Source organism: Uranotaenia lowii, chromosome 1, assembly GCF_029784155.1.
Source record: "Uranotaenia lowii strain MFRU-FL chromosome 1, ASM2978415v1, whole genome shotgun sequence".
NCBI classification, from domain to species: Eukaryota; Metazoa; Arthropoda; class Insecta; order Diptera; family Culicidae; genus Uranotaenia; species Uranotaenia lowii.
In genome coordinates this window covers 200,053,486-200,074,731 of record NC_073691.1, presented here as the reverse complement: position 1 = coordinate 200,074,731, position 21,246 = coordinate 200,053,486, and the positions used below count along the sequence as shown (strand labels likewise).

At 46.6% G+C, this 21,246-nt stretch overlaps 3 protein-coding genes across 3 annotated transcripts; 1 reads left to right on the top strand and 2 right to left on the bottom strand.

Moving 5' to 3' along the window:
- The first annotated feature begins 9,370 nt into the window (after nt 1-9,370).
- Nucleotides 9,371-10,414, top strand: LOC129739639 (uridine diphosphate glucose pyrophosphatase NUDT14-like). The gene is made up of 2 exons (XM_055731119.1): nt 9,371-9,767; nt 9,843-10,414. Exons 1-2 carry the CDS (start codon nt 9,575-9,577, stop codon nt 10,286-10,288), a joined length of 639 nt encoding a protein of 212 aa, XP_055587094.1. The 5' UTR covers nt 9,371-9,574; the 3' UTR covers nt 10,289-10,414.
- A 243-nt stretch (nt 10,415-10,657) lies between these two features.
- Nucleotides 10,658-13,401, bottom strand: LOC129743588 (NADP-dependent malic enzyme-like). The gene is made up of 3 exons (XM_055735649.1): nt 13,309-13,401; nt 11,635-13,247; nt 10,658-10,895 (listed from the first exon to the last, which is right to left on the bottom strand). Exons 1-3 carry the CDS (start codon nt 13,329-13,331, stop codon nt 10,714-10,716), a joined length of 1,818 nt encoding a protein of 605 aa, XP_055591624.1. The 5' UTR covers nt 13,332-13,401; the 3' UTR covers nt 10,658-10,713.
- A 67-nt stretch (nt 13,402-13,468) lies between these two features.
- LOC129738289 (NADP-dependent malic enzyme-like) lies at nt 13,469-20,467 on the bottom strand. The gene is made up of 4 exons (XM_055729472.1): nt 20,429-20,467; nt 15,024-16,502; nt 14,359-14,653; nt 13,469-14,295 (listed from the first exon to the last, which is right to left on the bottom strand). Exons 1-4 carry the CDS (start codon nt 20,465-20,467, stop codon nt 14,135-14,137), a joined length of 1,974 nt encoding a protein of 657 aa, XP_055585447.1. The 3' UTR covers nt 13,469-14,134.
- Between the last annotated feature and the right edge of the window lie 779 nt (nt 20,468-21,246).

Below are 21,246 nucleotides of genomic sequence, written 5' to 3'. Positions count from 1 at the left end.
CTGTTAAATGGGTTTACCTGTTTATTCGATTTTTTCATACTTTAACTACAAACTCGATCATATTTAAGAGGTTATTTGGAAATCAGGACAAATCAGGACATTTTAGGGACAAATTTTCAAAAATCAGGACAACTCGAAACTTTTTGAAAGGACACCTTTTTTTTTTTTTTAGTTGGTAACCACAGGTGGTAAATCCCGGTTTACGGATTGTATTCCAAGGCACGGCGAGCCACCGCGTCCCCCCAGTTTGCTACTCTGGGTCCATGGGTACAATGGGCAGACTCATGATATACTCCGTGTATACCCCCTACTCCCTAAACTCCACCTGGGGCCGCAGACCTGGTTCCCACCTCGAACTGTTTAGTACACTATGCTTCAATAGTGGGAGGTCTATTCGCGCTAATGCGCTCAAAGGCAATACTCATTAACGAGACCACTTTCAGCAAAACCTCTCATCCTTACGACTCGACGCCTGAACTCTCCTCTAACGACTTGAGAACCGACATCTCCTCGCAATGACTCGAGATTCCCACACAAACCTCTCCTCTTCGCGACTTGAGGCCTGATCTCTCCTCTAACGACTTGAGATCCGACCCCTCCTCGCATCGGCTCGAGGTTTACCTCTCCTCTGCACGATTCAAGGCCCGATCTCTCCTCTAACGACTTGAAATCTGACCTCTCCTCGTAATGACTCGAGGTGACCACTTGTACCCCTCCTCTTGTTGGTAAGGGGCCTGATCCCTCCTCTTACGACTCGGGACCCGACCTCCTATCATAAAGACTCGGGGTTGACCACACAAACCTCTCCGCCTGAAGGTTTGAGGCCTGACCTCTCCTCTAACGACTCGAAGCCCGACCTCTTATCTTCAGGGTTCGAAGTTTGCCACCTTGCCCGTCGTGTGCCAGATCGAGAGCAGCTTATCCTGGACTCGCGCCTGTCACGGCACACGCGCGGGACTTAACGCAACGACTCGGATGATTCCCGACGAAGACGTCATCCTACACCGACTCGAATGGCTCGCCCGGCGTCGAGAGCCACTCTACCCGTGGGTATTCCCCGAACGTGGAATAACCCTTTCCCAACGATTTCCACTGCGAAGAAGGTCAAGTCTTATCCCCGCAGCTTCTGTCGTTGAGAACCGCTCTACTCGGATACTCCCCGAAGGTGGAGCATCCTACACGCGAACGCGGCGCACCCACGGCATCCGCTACGCAGAAGGTATTGTCTTATCTTTGTAACTTCAAACCGTGGGGTCGGACGCACTCTACTCGACAGCCCCCCGTCGATGGGGTCAGTCTACTCCGACCGTTGTCCGGTCTTCTTTATCCCCCTTGGTTGGCAACCCTAGGATTTTTGGCCCGCGGATTTTCCTGCCCGTTGTGTGCCAAATCGAGAGCAGCTTATCCTAGACTCGCGCCTGTCACGGCACACATTCGGGACTTGGAACGCTACGACTCGGATGTTTCCCGACGGTGACGACATCCTACACCGACTCGAGAGGCTCGCCCGGCGTCGAGAGCCTCTCTACCCGTGGGTATCCCCCGACAGTGGTTAACCCTCTTCCCTCGAGATCCGCTACGAGGAAGGTAAAGTCTTATCCCCGCAGTTTCCCTCTTAGGAAGCGGAACTACTCGGATACCCCCCGACATTGGGGTATCCTACACACGTTCGCGGCGCACCCCTGACCTCCGCTACGCAGAAGATGTTGCCTTATCTTTGTAGCTTCGATCAAGGGATCGGACGCACACTACTCAGATGCTCCCCGCCGATGGAGTCATCCTACACCGTTCGCGGACTGCCGTTGGTTCCAGCTCCTCTGCAGGGCAGTCATGATCCGGGTGAACCCATCGCTGACCGCGTGCCAAGTGTTGGAATCCGCACACATCCTCTGTACAACGTTATCTGCTGTCGTGTCAGGCCCACAGGCGGCAAATATGGAAGTACGTACCGCCGCAAACCTCGGACAGACAAACACCACATGTTCGGGTGTTTCCTCTACGTCACCACAATCTGGGCAATATGGCGAAGCCACATGTCCAAACCGGTAGTGGTACTTCATGAAGCATCCATGACCAGTCAGGAATTGCGTCATATAGAAGTCCACTTCACCGTGCCTTCTTCCGATCCAGCTCCCGATATGCGGGATCAGACGATGGGTCCACCTTCCTCTCGTTGAGCTGTCCCACAGCTGCTGCCAGTTGGACATCGAGTCCTCATTGGCGAGATCTCGAACGTTGGGCGTGTCTCTGTTGTCGTAGCAATAGACATCCTCCTCTAGCAAAACCGAGATGGGCATAACACCCGCTACTACACAGGCGGCTTCGGACGACATGGTCCGGTATCCGCTGATAACCCGCAGGTTCATCAGTCGCTGAACGCTGCTAAGTCGCTGCAGGTTACAGCTTCCTCCCAGGGCCTGCCTCCAGGCCGCTGCTCCGTACCGCAAGATCGAAGTGGTCACACTTGCAATGATCCGCCTTTTGCTGCTTTGGATAGCCGAGGAGTTCGGCATCATTCGTGTGAGTGCGGCCGTGGCCATTGCCGCTCTCTTGCACACGTGTTCGACATGGCTCGTGAAGCTGAGCCTGTCGTCAATCATCACCCCTAGGTACTTAATTGCGCGTTTAGACACGATGTTGCACGGTCCAACGGCAATGGTACCTGTTTGGGGTGATTTCAGGTTGGTGATAAGCACCATCTCGGTTTTGTGGTGGGCTAGACGCAGGCACTTGGAGTGCATCCAGCGTTCCACTTCCTGGATAGCTACCGTGGCCAGTAGCTCAACCTCCGCTGTTGAGGAGCCCCTCGCCAAGAGGACTACATCATCTGCAAATCCTACGAGTTCGGCTCCCGATGGGAGGCTCGTTCGTAGGAGTTCGTCGTAAGTGATGTTCCACAGAACCGGGCCGAGAATTGACCCCTGTGGAACACCCGCCGAAACCTCTTGTGTTCGCAAACCCTCGCCGGTCATATACTGCAGTTGGCGATTGTGGAAGTAACTTTCCACAAGCCTATACAGATATGCCGGGATCCTCATTTGGATGAGCGACGACGCAATCGCTGTCCAACTGACACTGTTGAAGGCGTTCTTCACATCCAGAGTGACAACCGCGCAAAAGCGGAGCCCTCTCCTCTTGGTCAGCCTGGCTCTGTCCGCTACCTCGATGACCGAGCGGATGGCATCTACGGTGCTGCGACCTCGACGGAAACCAAACTGTTTCCCCGAGAGTCCGCCCTCACTTTCCGTGTATCTCTGAAGTCGGTTCTGAATCACCTTCTCCAGGACCTTACCCGCTGTATCCAGTAGACAGATCGGCCGATATGCCGATGGGTCTCCTGGACGCTTACCCGGATTTGGCAGAAGAACAAGTTTCTGCCGTTTCCACGTGTCAGGAAACACCCGTTCCGTCACGTATCGTTGCTACGATGTTCGGAACATATCGGGGAATTCCCTGATCGCGGCCTTCACCGCGACGTTCGGAATGCCGTCCGGTCCGGGGGCCTTCCTCGGTTGGAGAGACTTGGCGATCTCGCGAAGTTCTTCCACCGTTATCCTCTCTTCGGCGCTGGTGTCCCAGTCATACGGGACTGTTGGCCAGCGGGTAACATCGTGCTGTGGGAACAGCTCATTGATGATGACTCTCAGTTTATCGGGGCACGTTTCAGGTGGTGCACCCCCACTTTTAGTTCTGCCCATGACTATCCGATAGGCATCACCCCATGGACAGTCGTTGGCGTCACGGCATAACTGTTTGAAACGTGCCCTCTTGCTTGCGTTGATGGCCCTGCGGAGGGCCGATCTCGCGCTTGTGAAGAGTGGCCTACGCTCCGTTCGCTCTTCTTGGGTCCTTGCGTTCTGCATCCTGCGCCTTGCCCTATGGCAGTCGGCACGCAGACCCGCAATTTCCTCCGTCCACCAGTAGACGGGTGGCCTAGTGCTTTTATGCTTGGCCCTTCTCGGCATCGCAGCATCGCAAGCGCGAGCTAGAACCCTCGTCAGTTCTTCCGCGGACAGGTTGTCCAGGTTCCCCTCCCAGTGCAACGCTTCGACAAAGACGTTCTGGTCGAACTGCGTTGTCTTCCAGAGGCGTTCTCCTGTACGAGACTCGCGTCTACCTGTCCGCGTACTTGAGCCTAGCCGATAGCGAATTGCGAAGTGATCGCTATTCGTGTAGGCCCCGCTCACCATCCAATCGCTTACCAACCCCGGGCTACCGAAGGTGACATCTATGGTTGACTCACTCCCGTTCCAACTTTGGTAGGTACTGGTATTCCCTACGTTGGCCAGATCCACATTAAGCCTCGCCAGGGCTTCTAAAAGAGTTTGACCTCTGGGGTTTGTGAGGCGGCTACCCCATTCAACGGCCCACGCGTTAAAGTCGCCAGCAATAACGATGGGGCTTTTCCCCATTAGCACATCCACCATCTTGTCAACCATAGTGCCAAACCTCTCCAAGGACCACCTTGGGGGAGCATAGCAGCTACAGAAGTAGATCCCGTTAACTTTGGCCACCACCATGCCTTCGTTTTCCGTCGCCACAACTTCTTGTATGGGGAAACTACCTGTAACCCATATCGCGGCCAGTTTGGCATCATCAGTCGCCCAATTAATGCCATTCGCAGCTCTGCGATATGGGTCTGCCACTAGCGCGATGTCCAACTTTTCCTCAACTGTCATCTGCCGCAACAGCTGGTGTGCTGTGTAGCAGTGGTTGAGGTTAAGTTGGACGACCTCTATGCTCTTGGCGCCCGGGGTGGTACCGCCTGCGCCTTTGTGTAGGCGGGGCACCTAGGGTTGCCAACAGCGTGGTCTCCAGCGCAGACAGGGCATTTAGCAGGCTTTTTGCAGTTAGCCGACTTGTGGCCGGTTTCGCTGCAGCGCCAGCATATGCCACTTCTGTCTGGCCCAGTGCAGTCGAACGACTTGTGACCGTTCAACAGGCACTTGAAGCACCGGTCCGGTTGCTGGGGGATGGATATCTGACAGATAGACCATCCCACCTTTAGCCGCCCACACCTAAGTGCGGCGTTTGCTGCTGCAACCGGAAGTTTGACCAGCCCAATCTGCATACCAGATTTGGGAGGGCCATTCCGCAGACGAACCGTCATCTGGTCGGAGCAGATTTTGCACTGCTCGACCAGTGCCACCCGCAGTTCGTCTTCCGTTGTGACTTCATCCAGGTTTTTAACCCGGATGGTCACCTCCTTACAGAGGGCACGCACCTCAGCCTTGTCGCCAAGAGCTTCGGCTGCCCTAGCCGTAAGGGTCCCGCTGGAGTTTCCAGCACCACGCTTCAGTTCGAGGATCATCTCGCCGGTGCGTGTCCGACGGATCCTCCGAACTTTCTCGCCCAAATCGGCGAGATCTTCGTTCGTACGCATCTGTCGCAAGACATCTGCGTACGTGCCCTCAGGTGCTTTGACGACAATCGCCTCGCCCCTCTCCCTGACGCGACGTTTGCGTCGTTGGGGTTGGGGTTTGGCTTTTCCCGTCTCCGTACCTTTGGGCCTTCCCCTTTTGCGCGATACCGTCCGCCATCCGGTATTTGCGCTCGTCGGCTCATCTGCCTTTTCGGCAGGGCCTTCCGCCCGCTTGGAAGCGCTGGCCGCAGGATCCTGCCGGACAGACGGATCCTCCGCTCTTTTCTTAGGGTCCCCGAGTCTGGGTTCCCCGGGAGACCCTCTCTTACGCTTGCTGTTGCCAGCAAACGCAAGGCTGCCCTCTGTTTGGGCAAAGGCATTGACCTTCTTTGGGCGGATGGTGTCCGCCCTCAGAGGGGTCTCTGCCGGCCCTCGCTCTTTTGGTCTGGCGGCCTCGGGCTCCGCAAGCCGTTCCACCACAGCTTTGTTGGCTGCGATGAAGAGCTGCATCACCCTGGCTAGCTTCTCGCGTATTTCCTTGTGGATGTTGGACTTCCCCTTCACACATTCCACAAGGTCAGCGATGCCAGCCATGGCCGTGACCAACTCTACTGGAGCTCCCGGATCTTGGAGTTCCGGGGAGCTCAGTAGGTCTTCCAGCGCTTCTTGTACTTGTTCGTACGGGTCCGCTCGCTCATCGCACGGTGTTTCCACCGGCGTTGCCGTCGGGTCCACCGGTTTGGCAGATTGCCTAACCGGTGAACGCCTAAGGCTACTCCCGCCGAACGGATTCGGGCTTTCGCCTTTATCCGTTCCGTCCTTTTTCGTTTCTTTTTGATTTTTTGGCATATTTGATCCCACGAGTAATCAGGTAACAAACGGTCCACTGCGCCAGTGACCTGCTTAGCGCAGCAAGGACTGGGATACTGTGGGGTGTGTCCCGGTGCCCCACAGGCAACCGTTAGAGACTGGCGTGACTTAACGACCCGCCAGCCTTCCAGGTACATCGGCACGGTTAGCTTCACACCTTCACCAATGGAGTCGGTTTCCGATAGAAATTCCATTGTCGTAATCCAAATTCGTTAGCGAGGGTCTTCATAAGGGGGGGGGGGGGGGGGGGGTGTAGTTCTCTCGGCTGTACATCTGCATAAAGCAGACACGTTTCCACTCTGCACCACGGGGAGGTGGAACTACGTCGCAGAGCAATTTTTAAAGGACACCTGGCACCTCTGATGTGTATACAGGTCAGAGGTGCCAGGTCGTTTTGTAGAAAATCAGGACACAGTGAAGCAAAAATCAGGATTTTTCAGGACACCACCAAACTGGTGAAAACAAAATGCAGTTCTGCTTAGATTGCATAACTAAAGGCGAAATATAGGTGCTGAAGACGCCTCGAATTATGCAACTGAAGCGAGAATAACCCTGGCTGGCCGGCAGTTAATATCAAAAATCCTCATTTAAATGTCATTTACATCAAAGAATCTCATTGGTTTAACTGGTTAAACTATTTTATTTATGATTTGTTTGATGTTCTTATCATTTAACAATAAATTTAGTTATGATTTGGATATTTTTTTAAAATCAGGACAAATCAGGACATTTTTAGGGCCATTTTTCAAAAAATCAGGACAATTCAAGCGATTTTGAAAAATCAGGAGGGGCCGTTCAGATACCACGTGGACAGAAAAATGAGATTTTTGACACCCCCCTCCCCCTCCGTGGACAAGCGTGGACATTTGGCAAACCTCTACCCCCCTCGCCGGATGTCCATCGTGGACAGATTTGATTTTTTTTAAAACTCATTTGACGATTAGAAAACACTACTTTTTGACTATTTGTTATTGGAATGGCTGATTTAAAAAAAAAATACAAAATAATTTTTAAATTTCTTAATTATCATATTACTTGCTTTCAAGTGGTTTTTAATTTTTCAAACTTAAACTGGAAAGCTTTGTAATTTTAAGATTCAAACAGTAAGTATGTCCACGTGGACATAACCCGAACCCCTACCCCCCTCCCCGTGGACAAGCGTGGACATTTCCATATACCCCCCCTCCCCCTAAGTTGTCCACGTGGTATGTGAACGGCCCCGGACGGGTCTCGAAAATCAGGACAAATCCTGATAAATCAGGACACCTGACCCCCTGATACAGGTTGCTCTCCACCTGGCTGGAGAGAGAAAGTGAGTTTGCAAAAGGTATACGTTGGGTTACGTTCGGTTCAGTGACGATGTGAATGGAAGTTGCGTCTCGAAATATTTGTTTATGTGAAAATTTCACCATTTTTTCCACTAGCCAGGAGAAAAAAAGGGTTAAAGTCTTTGTTTTAAATTTTTTGTGGATGGCGCTTGTGCAAATTGGTAATATTCAGTCAACAAGTCTGCACTGTTACTGTCCAATTCTGAACAATAAACAGAAGGAACCAAGGTGGTAATCGTCGAGTTCAAGATTGTGAACATCCGGTTTAAACAATTTTCAAACCGTTGGACAAAACAAGGTAATTAACTATGGCTTTTTTCCAACAACAAAAAAACAATGAATACGAGATGCATTCCCATGGGCTCATCTGTTGGCTTCTGCGTGTAAAAAATTGAAATGAGGAAAATCAAAATCATGAAAAATCAATTTAAAATAAGAGATTAACAAACCGTAGAATTTGCAGAAGAATTTATATTCCTGCAATTGTCATTGTGATTTTTTTTTACGAAAACCTTGAAATTACAAAAAGAATCTTACCTAAATGAAGTAAAATATTTTTTTCAAACTGTTGCTATTAATTGTGATTTAAATTTCATCAGTTAAACAATAGTTATCATTCAATTTAAAAATAACCAATATTACTTTTTTATGTTTTTTTTTGAAAAAAAAAAAAAGAAATCACAATGAGTTTACAATCAAACAAATAAGTGATTTAAAATATCTGAAAATAATGGATTTACAAATTTGAAAACATTCCTATTTCATTCCCAAATTTAAGGGATTTCACGGTAGCCATTGAAAAATTTTACTCAAGTGGGGAACATTTGAACTAAAATTTCAATAAGCGCTCATTTTACAACGAACGTGAAAATTAACAACTTAAAATCACGCCATCTATAACTCAAGGATGGACACTAAAGAACATGGAAAATAAAAAGAGGGTAAAACTTACCGGAAACCGAGGGTAAATTTTTTTACACCTTTTTGAAGAAAATTTTACCTTTTTTTCATTCTCCTAGCAAAAAGGTGCATTTTACCTTTTTTTTCATTCACCTAACCAAAAGATAAATTTTACCTTTTAAAGATTCACTGACCAAAAAGGGACATTCTACCGGTTTCTCATTCATTGACTTAAAGTTAAAAGGTAAATATTAGCTGCTCTGGCTTGTCACCTAATAATAAATTAGGACACAAATTTATTCAAGATTTTGTTCTAATTTAAGACTGCTTGTTGTTTTGGGGATGTATATTTTTAATAAAGTTCTTCTTTTCGACGATTCGGTCCGGTCCTTTTTCCTTGAATATTCCGTTTTGTCGGCGATGAATTCACTTTTTTTGCCTACTTGAACTACAGATGGCGTGCCTTTCAATGTGTTCAATTTTACGTCGGTCCTTAGGGGTAATTTTTTTACACCCTTTCGAGATAAATTTTACCTTTTTTTCATTCACCTAGCAAAAAGGTACATTTTACCTTTTTTTCATTCACCTAGCCAAAAGATAAATTTTAAAATTCTCTAACCAAAAAGGCACATTCTTCCGGTGTCTCATTCATTGACTTAAAAGGCTAATGCTAACTGCTCTGGCATGTCACCTAATAATAAATTAGGACACAACTTTATTCAAGATTTGATTTTAAGATTGCTTGTTACTTTGGGGATCTCTGTTTTAAATAAAGTTCTTCTTTTCGACGATTCGGTCCGGTCCTTTTTCCTTGAATGTTCCGTTTTGTCGGATGAATTCACTTTTTTTGTGTACTTGAACTACAGATGGCGTGCCTTTCAATGTGTTCAATTTTACGTCGGTCCTTCTTTAACAATTTTTGTTGTCAATAAATAAAAACCTGCAGAAACTGCTGCCCATAAGTCATAGAGGTTTCGTTTTTTCAAGGACATTACTATTTAGATACCCCGATTGGTTGGCTGCTACCAGTTTAATCTGCCAGCAACTGGCTGTTCCTTTATTAAGTGTTCCTCTAAACGGTGACCGTCGTACGTTTCACTCGACGGAATCAGCTATGAACGACATAAGCAACATCCACTATGGGCCACTTCCGGCAGATTCGCCGTACGTGAAACCTTTCCGCTTCTACTACACCCAGAACGGAAAGGAGAAGAATTGGGATTTGCTGAAGGTTCATGATTCCGTATCGATCATTATATTCAACAGCACTCGGCAGAAGTTGGTTTTTGTGAAGCAATTTCGACCAGGTGAGTAAGAAAATTGGAAATTTCCACTAGGTATATGGGTATATAACACATCTAAGCCTTCTAATGACCTTGAAGCTGTGTATCACGGGCTTGTCAGCGTGGAGGCTGGATCCGAAGGAAAATCCATCGATATGAACAAGTTTCCTCCGAGCCTGGCCGTAACACTGGAGCTTTGTGCAGGAATCATTGACAAGCCCATTCCGGTGGCTGAAATTGCCCGAGAGGAGGTCCTGGAGGAATGTGGCTACAATGTACCAGTCGCACGGCTAGAAGAGATTATGAGCTACCGTTCGGGAGTGGGAACTTCGGGAGCCCTACAGACCCTGTTCTACGTGGAAGTTACCGATGCGGATAAAATTCCGACTGGAGGTGGTGGCGTTGACGACGAGATTATCGAGGTCGTCGAATACAGCATAGAGGAGGCCCGGAAGCTTACCGAGAAAGGAGTAGTTCTGACGAGCCCGCCGTCTTTTTTGTTCGGTGTTCTTTGGTTTCTGACCAATCGAGCGCCCAAGGCTTAGGTGAGAAATTTAACGGATAGGTACGTAGTTGTGTTTACTGTATGTATATAGAGGCCTTGAAGGTTCATAACAGTCCTTCGATATTCTGGATGTGATTATCATGGAAATACAACCAAAACGACAAAACTTTTGTTTGTTTTTTTTTGTTGTGTTTCATTTCGAACTTTTGTTTGTAGAATTTTTGTTTTTGTTTTTGTTTTAATTCCGAAACTGTCCATTCCGTCATCGTCATCATAATTTGATTTGTAAGCCAGGAATATTTTAAAATTGGCAGTCGATATAAGTCGGAACAGATAACATTTTGAATAAAATATAAAAAAGTCTACATTTCGAAGAAACAGAAAGGCTTGATTACGAACACAGATCCGGCTTTATAAGTTATCTAAGAAATAAAGATGTAAAATTCTACAACAAAAAAAAACTTCTCAAAAACAGGGACATGGTGGCTTGTGGTTGTACTTCTTCTTGGGTTCTAGGATGGCGACTGGGCAATCCTCGTTCGGGTAGTCCCAATGTTCACGTAGCGCATTTTGATAGTCGCAATTATATTGATGAGAACGGATGTAGCAATACTTGTCTTGCGGTTCTGGGTAGGTTGAGGCTTGGCCTGTGGGTATGTGAAGGAAAGATTCTTAAAAAAAACACAAATAGTTCAACCTAGCAACATTATTTCAAGTAGGTATGTAAGGACATTTGGGTGGTCCAAAGGAAGGCCTTAATCGATTCCTGACCTGCCAGAAAGCTCCATGCCAATTTCAGCTGATTTGGTTAGTTCTAAAGGGTCGCTCAACGACCTTTTCTAACTAAATTGTAAAATTAATGTTTTTAGGCTCTTACTTTTTGCACATGCATCAATTGCTCTACAAATTTGGGGTTCATAATCTTGACGTAACTTCACATTTTATTTGAAGAACGTAACATAATGCGAGCTAAGCCAGAAAGGTAATTAACGGTAAAAGTGTGGTATGTCAATCTTAGAGTTAACCAAATGAGGGGCTTTCTAACAGGTTGAGGCACGATTTCAGTCCCTAAGATTTTTTTCCGGATCATACCCTTGTGTAAACCACCTTAATGTATCTTTTAGCGATAATAAAAAAAAAGTAAGTTGCTTTGTTGTGCTGACGGGATGTTTGTATAAGACCCGAACACTGCAGACTTCGTATAGGCCTTTATTTCGGTGGGATCGTTCTGCTAGATCAAAACTCGAGTCAACCGAAGTCAGCGCTCCGCACTGATTAAGAAGCCAACGAAACCAAGTCGGTAGAGTGCGGTGGTCTTACTGTAGGAGTGTAAGTTCTTTATGGTCTGTGTCTGTGATCATCACTTATTACAAAACTGAAGCATACCTTTCTCGTATGCGTATTCCATGACTCGAACCGCTATTTCCTTCGAACACGTCTGAATGTGGGATAGAGGAGGGTAGAGTGATCCCCGCGATAGATCTTCTTCGGTTATAAGGTCAGCAACTGCTTTCGCAGCAACCAAGAACACTTCGTTTTTCACGTGATGCAGCCCAGAGGCGATTATGCCGAGAGCAACGCCTGGAAAAATATAAGCGTTGTTGCCCTGACCGGGGTAGAAAGTTTTCCCGGAGTACTCCACAGGTGGAAACGGTGAACCGGAGGCAAAGATACATCGGCCTTCGGTATTATCGTATGCTTGCTGTGCCGTACATTCGGCTTTTGATGTTGGATTGGAAAGAGCCATAATGATTGGTTTTTCGTTGTTAGCTGCCATGACTTTGAGGATTTCAGGCGTAAAGCCGCCGCCTACCGTGGAACATCCAATCAGAACTGATGGTTTAGCCTTTTCAATCACATCAATTAAACTTTTGGATGGTTCACTATCTCTCATATAAGGATTTTGCGGGTTGTTCACGTTTGCATCTAGACGTTCTTTGGTGAGCAAGCCGTTTTGATCAAACATCCAGATTTTTTCTCGTGCTTGTTCGGCTGTTGAACCTTGTTCTATCATAGCTGTCACTATCAGGTTAGCGATTCCGATAGCGGCTCCCCCAGCTCCAAAGAAAACGAAGCAATGATCGGTCATTTTCTTATGAACGAGTCTTTCAGCAGCGTAAAGCCCCGCAACAACAGTGGCAGCCGTGCCCTGGATATCGTCATTAAACGTGCAATACCTGTCTTTGTACCTATCAAGAATGTCAAAGGCATTAATGATGCCGAAATCCTCAAACTGAATCAACGTTTCTCGGCCATATCGCTTGACGGCAGCTTCCATAAACTCATCTAGCAGTTCGTAATACTGGTCACCTCTGATACGCTTCTGTTTCAAACCTATATAATAGGGATCGTTCAACAACTTCTCATTGTTGGTTCCAACATCAATGGTGATAGGTAGACAAAGATGAGGTTTGACACCCGCAAGAGCAGTATACAATGTCAACTTTCCAACCGATATTCCCATACCGGAAGCTCCTAAATCTCCCAATCCGAGGATACGTTCGCCATCGGTCACGCATATAGCCTTGACGATCGGTTCAGGCCAGTTCTTCATTAACTCGAAAATGTGACCCCGATCATGATAGGTTATGAACAATCCACGTGGTCTTCGATAGATTAGTCCAAATTTTTGACAAGCTAACCCAACTGTCGGGGTGTACACGATTGGCAGCATCTTTTCGATGTCTTCGGTGATTAGTTTGAAGAACAACTTTTCGTTTCGATCGTGCAGATCCATTAGGAATGTGTATTTCGCCAAATCGTTCTTCAAATCACCTAGGGCAATCCTAAGCAGTTCCATTTGTTCCTGCTGCGTTTTCACTCGTGGCGGTAGTAACCCATGAAAGCCTAAGGTCTGTCGTTCTTTTAGGGTGAATCCAGTCCCCTTGTTGAGTCGGGGGCTCCGGAGATAATCCAAACCTTTAATTTCTCCGGTCATCACCAACTCACCACCGACTTCGTGGATTCTGGCGATCATGGTTTTCAAAACGCTTGGAGGTCTGTGGAAAAAAGGAGCAATTTCAAAGAAGCTCGAGTTTGACAAAAAAAGATTTTGCTTGCCTTAACATTTTAAAAATCTTCATTGTTTGTCAAATTTTCCACCAACTGCGAGAATAAAGCAGAATCGTTTCTCCAAGCACACTGCGATTTGTAAATGAAGTGAAAACCTCAACAATTCCCTGAAGGCTGTGATACAACGATAAAACTAAACATCGAAAAATCGTCTCAACAAACAGTCACAGTGTATTCTCATAACATTGATGATCGAATTGCGGTTACATTGGCTTCTTAAAGATGGATGGTAGTTATTTCTAAATTAATTTTTCAACTCGCATGATGGGAACAAACCGATTCACAAGGAACATTTCGATGGGTTGATTAGATTCTAAAATAATAAATTATTACTTGTTTAGTTTATTTCTTGCTGTTACAACTACTGCTGTGCTAACGGATCTGGTTCAAGGAGCTGTTAACTTAAGTTTACCAGGATAATCGATGTAATTAAAGCAAATCATTGATTTATTTGTGTCTGAGATAAAAAACTGCATCGCAAGGTATTTACCAAGTAATATATTTTTGACACACTTTCGTTTTATTCGAAATTAAAATCATTGGTAGACACAGTGGAAACTCATATCACAAATCATAGGAAATCATAAACCAAATTGTATTTTTTTATAAAAGGTTTAATCGAACTTTCTGTTCGTTTAGTATAGGTTCAAGCAATTTAAAATACCTAAATGAACAACTAAAATGCCAATGGGACTGTGAGGCCACTTTTTGTGCTTAACCAGTGGAACAGAAAATGAGATGGAGGGAAATGAGTGCTGAGCAAAAGTACGGCTAAATACTGGATAATTTAGTGAGAACCAGAGTGGTAAAGTTTCTAGGCTTGCAATTTAGTGGGCACGATCTCGCCATCCTTGACGTCAAGTTGTGGCGGCCATTTCCAGGTGATGGGCATTGCGCTCTCATAATTGAAGTTGTACAAATGAGACTTGATGTAGCTTATCTTATCCTGGGGTTCGGGGTAAGTTGAGGCCAATCCTGTTGAAAAATCGTTGAAATTAATTGAAGGTTCCAAGTTGAGTGACTGCCAAAAACGCATACCTTTCTCGTAAGCGTATTTGGTAACGCCGACGGCAATCTCGAGGGAACAATCCTGGATGGCTCCGAGCGGCGGGTACAGAGAACCCTTGTCCAGATCTTCCTGTGCAACGTGATCGGCCACAGCCTGGGCAGCGATGAGGAACATATCTTCCGGGATATGGTGCGTTCCAGTAACGATGACTCCAAGAGCGATGCCGGGGAAGATGTAGGCGTTATTTCCCTGACCGGTGCAGTAGGTCTTGCCACCGTACTGAACTGGCGGGAATGGCGATCCCGACGCGAATATGCAGCGCCCCTAAAATACACACAAGATCAGTATTTTCCTTTTTTCTCATGCGATTTTAAACCAGGGTTAGTATCAGTATATGAAGTTTGTGAGTTAGTATATAAGATCATGAGTTCAGGTACCTACTTTGTATGTAAGTATATGGGAACTATGAAATCTATTTCTGAAAGTCGAGTTTAGAGTCAGTTTCTGGAATTCTTGTTACGGATGTCGGAAAGGGATATCAGATTTTTTTTTACTCAAAAAGCGAATATTTCTAGTGAGAAATACTGAGTCAAAAAAGGGATAATAAACAGAAAAAAAAACCAACCCCGTCAAACGGCTCTAAAATTTAAAAAGTTATTACTTATCTTCAACAAAATGATCGCATCTACGTTACCTCTGTGTTGTCGAATGCAGCTTGAGCCGTACACTCGGCCTTGGATGTAGGATTCGAAAGAGCGAAAATAATCGGACGTTCGTTATTTTTGCCCATGGCCTGCAAGATTTCCGGCGTGAAAGCACCACCGGCAGCCGAAGCTCCGATCAGGACCGTTGGTTTTACTTCGTGGACAACTTCGGCAAAGTTTTTCATCACTTTGTGATCCTTGGCGTAGAACGCCTTGTGACCTCCGAGTCTTCCTTCTGGACGACCTTTGGCCAGTAAACCATCGATATCGAATAGCCAGATCTTGTCACGGGCTTCCTGCAGGGAACAACCCTCGTTCTGCATAGCCCGTACCACCAGATCAGCAATACCAATAGCAGCTTCTCCGGCTCCCAAGAATAGGAACGTATTCTCCGAGATCTTTTTGCCAGTAATTCGCTTGGAGGCGAGTAGTCCGGCTACTGCCACCGAAGCCGTACCTTGGATGTCATCGTTGAAGGTGCAATACGTATCCCGATATTTGTCCAAGAAACGGAACGCATTATGATTACCAAAGTCCTCGAATTGGATAAGCGTATTCTGGCCATACCGCTTGACTACCGCTTCCATGAACTCGTCAATGAAGTCGTCGTACTCCTTGCCGGTGACTCGCTTATGTCGCAGCCCCACGTACAGTGGATCTTCCAGCAGAGCCTGGTTATTTGTTCCGACGTCGATAACGATCGGTAGACATTGATGTGGCGGAATTCCAGCCAGGGCAGTGTAGAGGGCAAGCTTACCGACGGGAATTCCCATCCCGCAGGCACCTAGATCTCCGAGACCCAGGATACGCTCACCATCAGTGACGACAATGGCTCGCACATCTGACTCTGGCCAATTCCGCAGCACCTCATATACATATCCACGATCGTTGATCGTCACGAACAAGCCACGAGGCCGACGGTAGATCAGTCCAAACTTCTGGCAGGCCAGACCCACTGTCGGGGTGTACACAATTGGCATCATCTTCTCGACATCCTCGGAGATCAGTCGGAAGAACAACTTTTCGTTGCGATCCTGAAGATCCACCAGGTACAGGTACTTGTTGAGATCTTCCTGGTAGCGAGAGATCGAAATTCGACACAGCTCCAGCTGCTCCTCTTGGGTTTTGAACCGGGCCGGCTGCAGCCCGTGGATGCCCAGGATCTGCCGTTCTTCGAGCGTGAAGGCTAGACCTTTGTTCAGGCGCGGATCACGCAAATGATCGATGCCCATCACCATCGACGGCGAGATGATATCACCGGTAACCTCATGGTATTCACGGGTTTGGGTGGCCGTTGCAGCCGTAACTGCCTTCAGCAGGGTTTTTTTCGGCGAGGACGTTGCGGCACCAGCACCGGCCGCCGAAATTGTTTTCAGCGCATTGGTGGCCCCGTTAAGGCTGGAATGAGGCAAAATAAAAACACGTATTATACATAGGTCTAGGGATTGCAGTGGTAATGTAACATGTGACTACACCACTTATGAACTGGTTTGAAATTGCCTTTCTAATAAATATAAATTAATTTCGGAAGTCTTGCGTTAACATACTCAAAATCCAGAGCAAAATTGAATAAATTTCTAGGACGGATGATTGTTAAAAATGTATTTTGAAGAATTCGACGTATAACATCGATACCTAAACTAGGCAACATTAATTCAATTTTAATATAGCTTCCCGGTGTGTTTCATCGTAAACGCGAACGGCAGAGTCGTCGACCTCATTTTTATGAACAAATCCGACCAAGCTGAACTCGTGCATCCATCAAAAACCCTTTTTTTTAAACACTGATCGTCATCATCCTCCATCAATTTTACTCCTTGAATGTTATGAACTTTTCGCACTGCAACGACGAACGGGTTGCAGAATTATTAGATGAGACAAACTGAAAATCAGTTTTCGGAGATCTAAATGTCGATAATGCTGTATCTGCTTTCTTCGACAAGCTTTGAAGCGTACTATGCGAGCACACGCCCCCTAGACGATCCACCCATCGTAAGCCTTATAAACTTCCTTGGTGGAACTCTGAACTTCGCAGAAATCGCAATAGACGGATAGTAATAAAGCACACCTATGGAGACTATAGAGTACGAATATTCGGCTCTGCGTAATTCCACCTTTGGACGATTCGTTCAGAATATTGAACGTGATATAAAGCAAGATCCCTCTACTTTTTGGAAGCATATCAATAGCCGCCGCCTCGCAAACATTGTTCCGTCATCTGTCACGTTTCAACACCGCACATCGGGTACTGCTAGATGGTCAGCTGATTTGTGTGCCGAATTTTTCAGCAGCGAGTTTGCAAACCTTTATCTGTGACGACGTCTACTTCGAATCTCTGTCTACCTACAACATTAGGCTGCCACAGCCTGAGGAAGTTTTTATTACTTTGGTTTTTTAAGCTTGAACATGCCTTCTGGTGTGCCACTAGGTAGTCACTTTGGACCGCTTATCTTTGTGCTTTTTATAAACGACATAGCTTGCTCTGCGACGTAGTTCCACCTCCCCGTGGTGCAGAGTGGAAACGTGTCTACAGACTCGTCACCTGTAGATGTACGGCCAAGAGAGCTACACGTCACACTTGGTACAGTCAGCTACCGACGGGCTGCGTGCCGAGTGGGACAAAAACGTGGTGCGACTGGGCACCTTGGTACCAGTGCTCAGTTGCAAGAGGGAGGGGTCGTAACGTGTATCGGGTAGTCGCGACCCCGATATGCGGGACGACCAAATGTTCGAGCGGGTGTTGGTCGAATTCGCGCGTCGGGTGGTCCTAGCCCTGATTCGCGGATATGACCGACTCACGACGGGCAGAGGGGCCTTGTGCCGTAATATGTGGTGCCCATTGGATGGGCCTCAGGATGGGTCTCGAAGTGTCGAGACGGAGAAAAAGTGGGATTTGTGATTATCTCCAGACCCGAGGAGAGGCGAGTTATTCTCGTCTCGAATTGGGTCAAGAGACGGAATGAACGACGGCTCTCGAGACACGAGGAGAGGTGGGTATAGACGCCTCAATTTGTGTCAAGAGGGGGAATGTGAGAGGGCCTCGAGTCGTGAGGAGAGGCGGGTCATGACGTCACGAATTGCGACGAGAGGCCGCATGTGGGACTCGAGTCACGAGTAGCGGCTAACGGACTGCCAACCCGTAAGTCGTGAATCGTGACAAAGAGTGGATGATGATTGCTGGTGTAGTACGAATTGCGCATTGCGCGAATATGGTCTCCCATCCCTGGGTACAGCCTTTGTTGCAGGTCCGGATGGGAATTATGGCCAGAGGCCCCAGGTGGATTTTATGGCGTAGGGGTACATAGTATCATGAGTCGTCCAATTGCACCCATGGACCCAGAGTAGCAAACTGGGGGGACGCGGTGGCTCGCCGTGCCTTGGAATGCAATCCGTAAAAAGGATTTACCACCTGGGTGATCAACTAATAAAAAAAAACGACATAGCTACCTAGCTCAAAAATTTACAGAGTCATTGACTCGATAGTGGACTGCATTGTGCTCCAGGAGGACATGAACAAATTACTTCAATGGTGAGATACGCGTGGGATGGAAGTGATTTTTCAGGACTAAAGCATCAATTGTATTCGACTATTTGCTCAGAGACTCCGACAAATAAGAAAAAGTTTCAACGATAAAAGATCTCGGAGTTACTTTCGATATCAAAAGCTCTCGTTCGCACAGCATATCTCGACAGCAAAAGCGTTTGCCTTATTCGGATTTCTTCGTCGAAATACACTGAGCTTTGAAGACCTTGCAACGGTGTCCGTAGAAAGGGTTGACATCTGGATGGAGGGAGTTAAGCTTAAGATAGCTCACCATAAAACCGAAGTTCTGCTCGTGACCAACAAAAGAGTTGTGCCGCACATGGAGATTACTGTTGGAGGGCACACGACATCTTCGAAACAGCAGCCGAAATACCTTGGAGTAATGGTCGACAATCGCTTAAGTTTTGGTGCGCATGTCGAATACTGTTGTGAAAGTGCATCGAAAGTCATAGATAAATTAGCCTGGATAATGCCAAACTGCCATGGTCCAAAGAGTAGCAAGCGACGTCTCCTTGCGAGCGTAGCACTGTCGAAGCTACGATACGGAGGAGCGGCCTGGACCTCCGCGATAGAGGTAGAACGCAACAGATCCAAGCACACATCGGCTGATAGCCATGCGAGTTTCCTGTGCATACAGGACCATATCAGCAGATGCAGCTTTTGTCATCGCGGGCATGATTCCCATCGACATAACTCTGGCGTGTTACAAATCAAGAGCTATTAGAGGAGTGCGTAAAATTCAATGAGCAGCGTCAATGCTCAAGTGGCAGGAGCATTGGGACGCATCGAACAACGCAAGATGGACGCATTGGTTAATTCCGCGACTTTCAGACTGGGTAAATCGGAAGTATGGAGAGGTCAACTTTTATCTGACGCAGTTTCTTTCGGGCCATGGGTGCTTTAAGCAATACCTTCATCGGTTTAAGCTTATCAGTTTGCCGTATTGCCCGGAATGCGTAGATACGGAGGAATCGGCAGAACATGCTATCTTTATCTGCAACAGGTTCATTTCAAGGCGTCAACAACTCCAAAATTTGAACGCTGAAAATTTTGTGAGTGAAATGTGTCGCGACAAACAGTCGTGGCGTGCTATAGGCGACGAAATCTCGCAAATCATACGCGATAAGAATCAGGAAAGATGATGAACGGAGAGAGCGAGATAGTCAACCAAATTTGACAAGCTAACGGAAGGTGGGCCTCGTATGACACTACAATTCAAAAGCAACGCGATCTTAGGGCGCGATATAACCCTAATCTGGACTCATACGTGTGGTGGGACATAAAAGGTCACACGTACTCAGCTACGATCTTTCCTGCAGCAAAGGGAAGCGGAGATACCATTCGGGGTGGTCGTGACGGGATTCTAGCTTGGTAGTTTCTCAAACGACCATGCCTTGGTGGTTAGAAATCCTACGGGAGTGGATGTTGTGACGGGCGCGAGTTACTTTGAAAGCGTTACCTAACCGGCACACTTTTCGAGGTCCCCGGGGTAGTGGATGCTGTGACGGGCGTGAGTTACTATGAAACCTCGTCTCGGGGTCATCCGTACCAGTCTGAAGTTGGCCATAGAGGAAAAGGAGAAGGAGGAAAAAGGAGAAATAGGATAAAGGAGAAAGACCAAAATTGAGAAAGAGAAAAAGGGTGAGATGTATAAGTGCATGAGCACAGCCTACCCCTTGATGTAGTATCATAGGGTAAAACAGGGGCACATCTGGTACACGAAGCATAAGGTGGTTTTAAGAGGGACGAACCCACTCACGGCAGCAAACACCCGGCTGTTATGGTTTGAATTCAAATTTCCATCTTGTAAAAAAACCCTATATGCCCTTAAAACAGTTTTCTGCTCGTTACTACGAAGTGTACTGGAATACGCAGCACCTCTTTGGCCATTTTTCCAATTCGTTCACATAGAAAGGATAGAAGGTTCAGAAAAAAAAATCTCCTGTACGCTTATCACCTTATTCTGAGAGATGTAGTCTTCTGTCACTGACGTCTTTGAGACAAAGAAGGACGTACTTGTAACGGATTTTCGTGTACGACATCTTAACAAACGTTATTGAGAGTGCCCGCAATTGCTGTATTCTCACAATCTGCACGCTCCAGCTCGACAACTGCGCAACCAAAATTCTCTCTGGCTACCAAGAAGCGGAACGAGTTTCGGCCAAAATCATTCACTGCATAGATGCTGTCATGGCTTTCAACGAGGTTTACTACCTTTTCGACTTCAACGTAACAAATCCGATGTTTAAACGTTCGATCCGTGATTAAACTTAATTTTAAAATGATACATTGTTTGTTACTTATGCTAATTTTTAATTTTAAGTACTGGAGTCTGTATGACTTCACGGTCAAAGCCTTCAAATAACTTAACTACACTTGGCATGGTTATGGTACCCACATATGAAAATTTATACCCAAATTTTGGCATTGCACCACCTTTACTCGGGCAAAATGATACCAAATTTTACTTTCGTGGCATAATAGCCAAATAAGGTATAATTTTGCCATCGAAATCTCGTACCTTCGGACATAAAACTGACACCGGTCCTTGTAAAACAAAATATTTTGACAATATTCGGTTCGGTTCACTGCAATTAATAATGAAAACAATTTCCAAAAGAATTTTCCGCTTTTGAGCTTCCAATTTTTGAAAAATCAATTAAAAAAAC

Bases quoted from the DNA above. Each gene is read 5' to 3' on its own strand.
- LOC129739639 (XM_055731119.1), top strand. From the start codon at position 9,575: ATGAACGACATAAGCAACATCCACTATGGGCCACTTCCGGCAGATTCG. The intron at 9,768-9,842 runs GTGAGTAAGAAA...ATGACCTTGAAG, and splicing joins TGTGAAGCAATTTCGACCAG to CTGTGTATCACGGGCTTGTC.
- LOC129743588 (XM_055735649.1), bottom strand. From the start codon at position 13,331: ATGAAGATTTTTAAAATGTTAAG. The intron at 13,248-13,308 runs GCAAGCAAAATC...TTTTTTCCACAG, and splicing joins AAGATTTTTAAAATGTTAAG to ACCTCCAAGCGTTTTGAAAA. The intron at 10,896-11,634 runs GTATGCTTCAGT...ACATACCCACAG, and splicing joins GGAATACGCATACGAGAAAG to GCCAAGCCTCAACCTACCCA.
- LOC129738289 (XM_055729472.1), bottom strand. From the start codon at position 20,467: ATGGCCAAAGAGGTGCTGCGTATTCCAGTACACTTCGTA. The intron at 16,503-20,428 runs GTAACGAGCAGA...TAAGTGGTGTAG, and splicing joins GTATTCCAGTACACTTCGTA to TCACATGTTACATTACCACT. The intron at 14,296-14,358 runs GTATGCGTTTTT...ATTTTTCAACAG, and splicing joins CAAATACGCTTACGAGAAAG to GATTGGCCTCAACTTACCCC.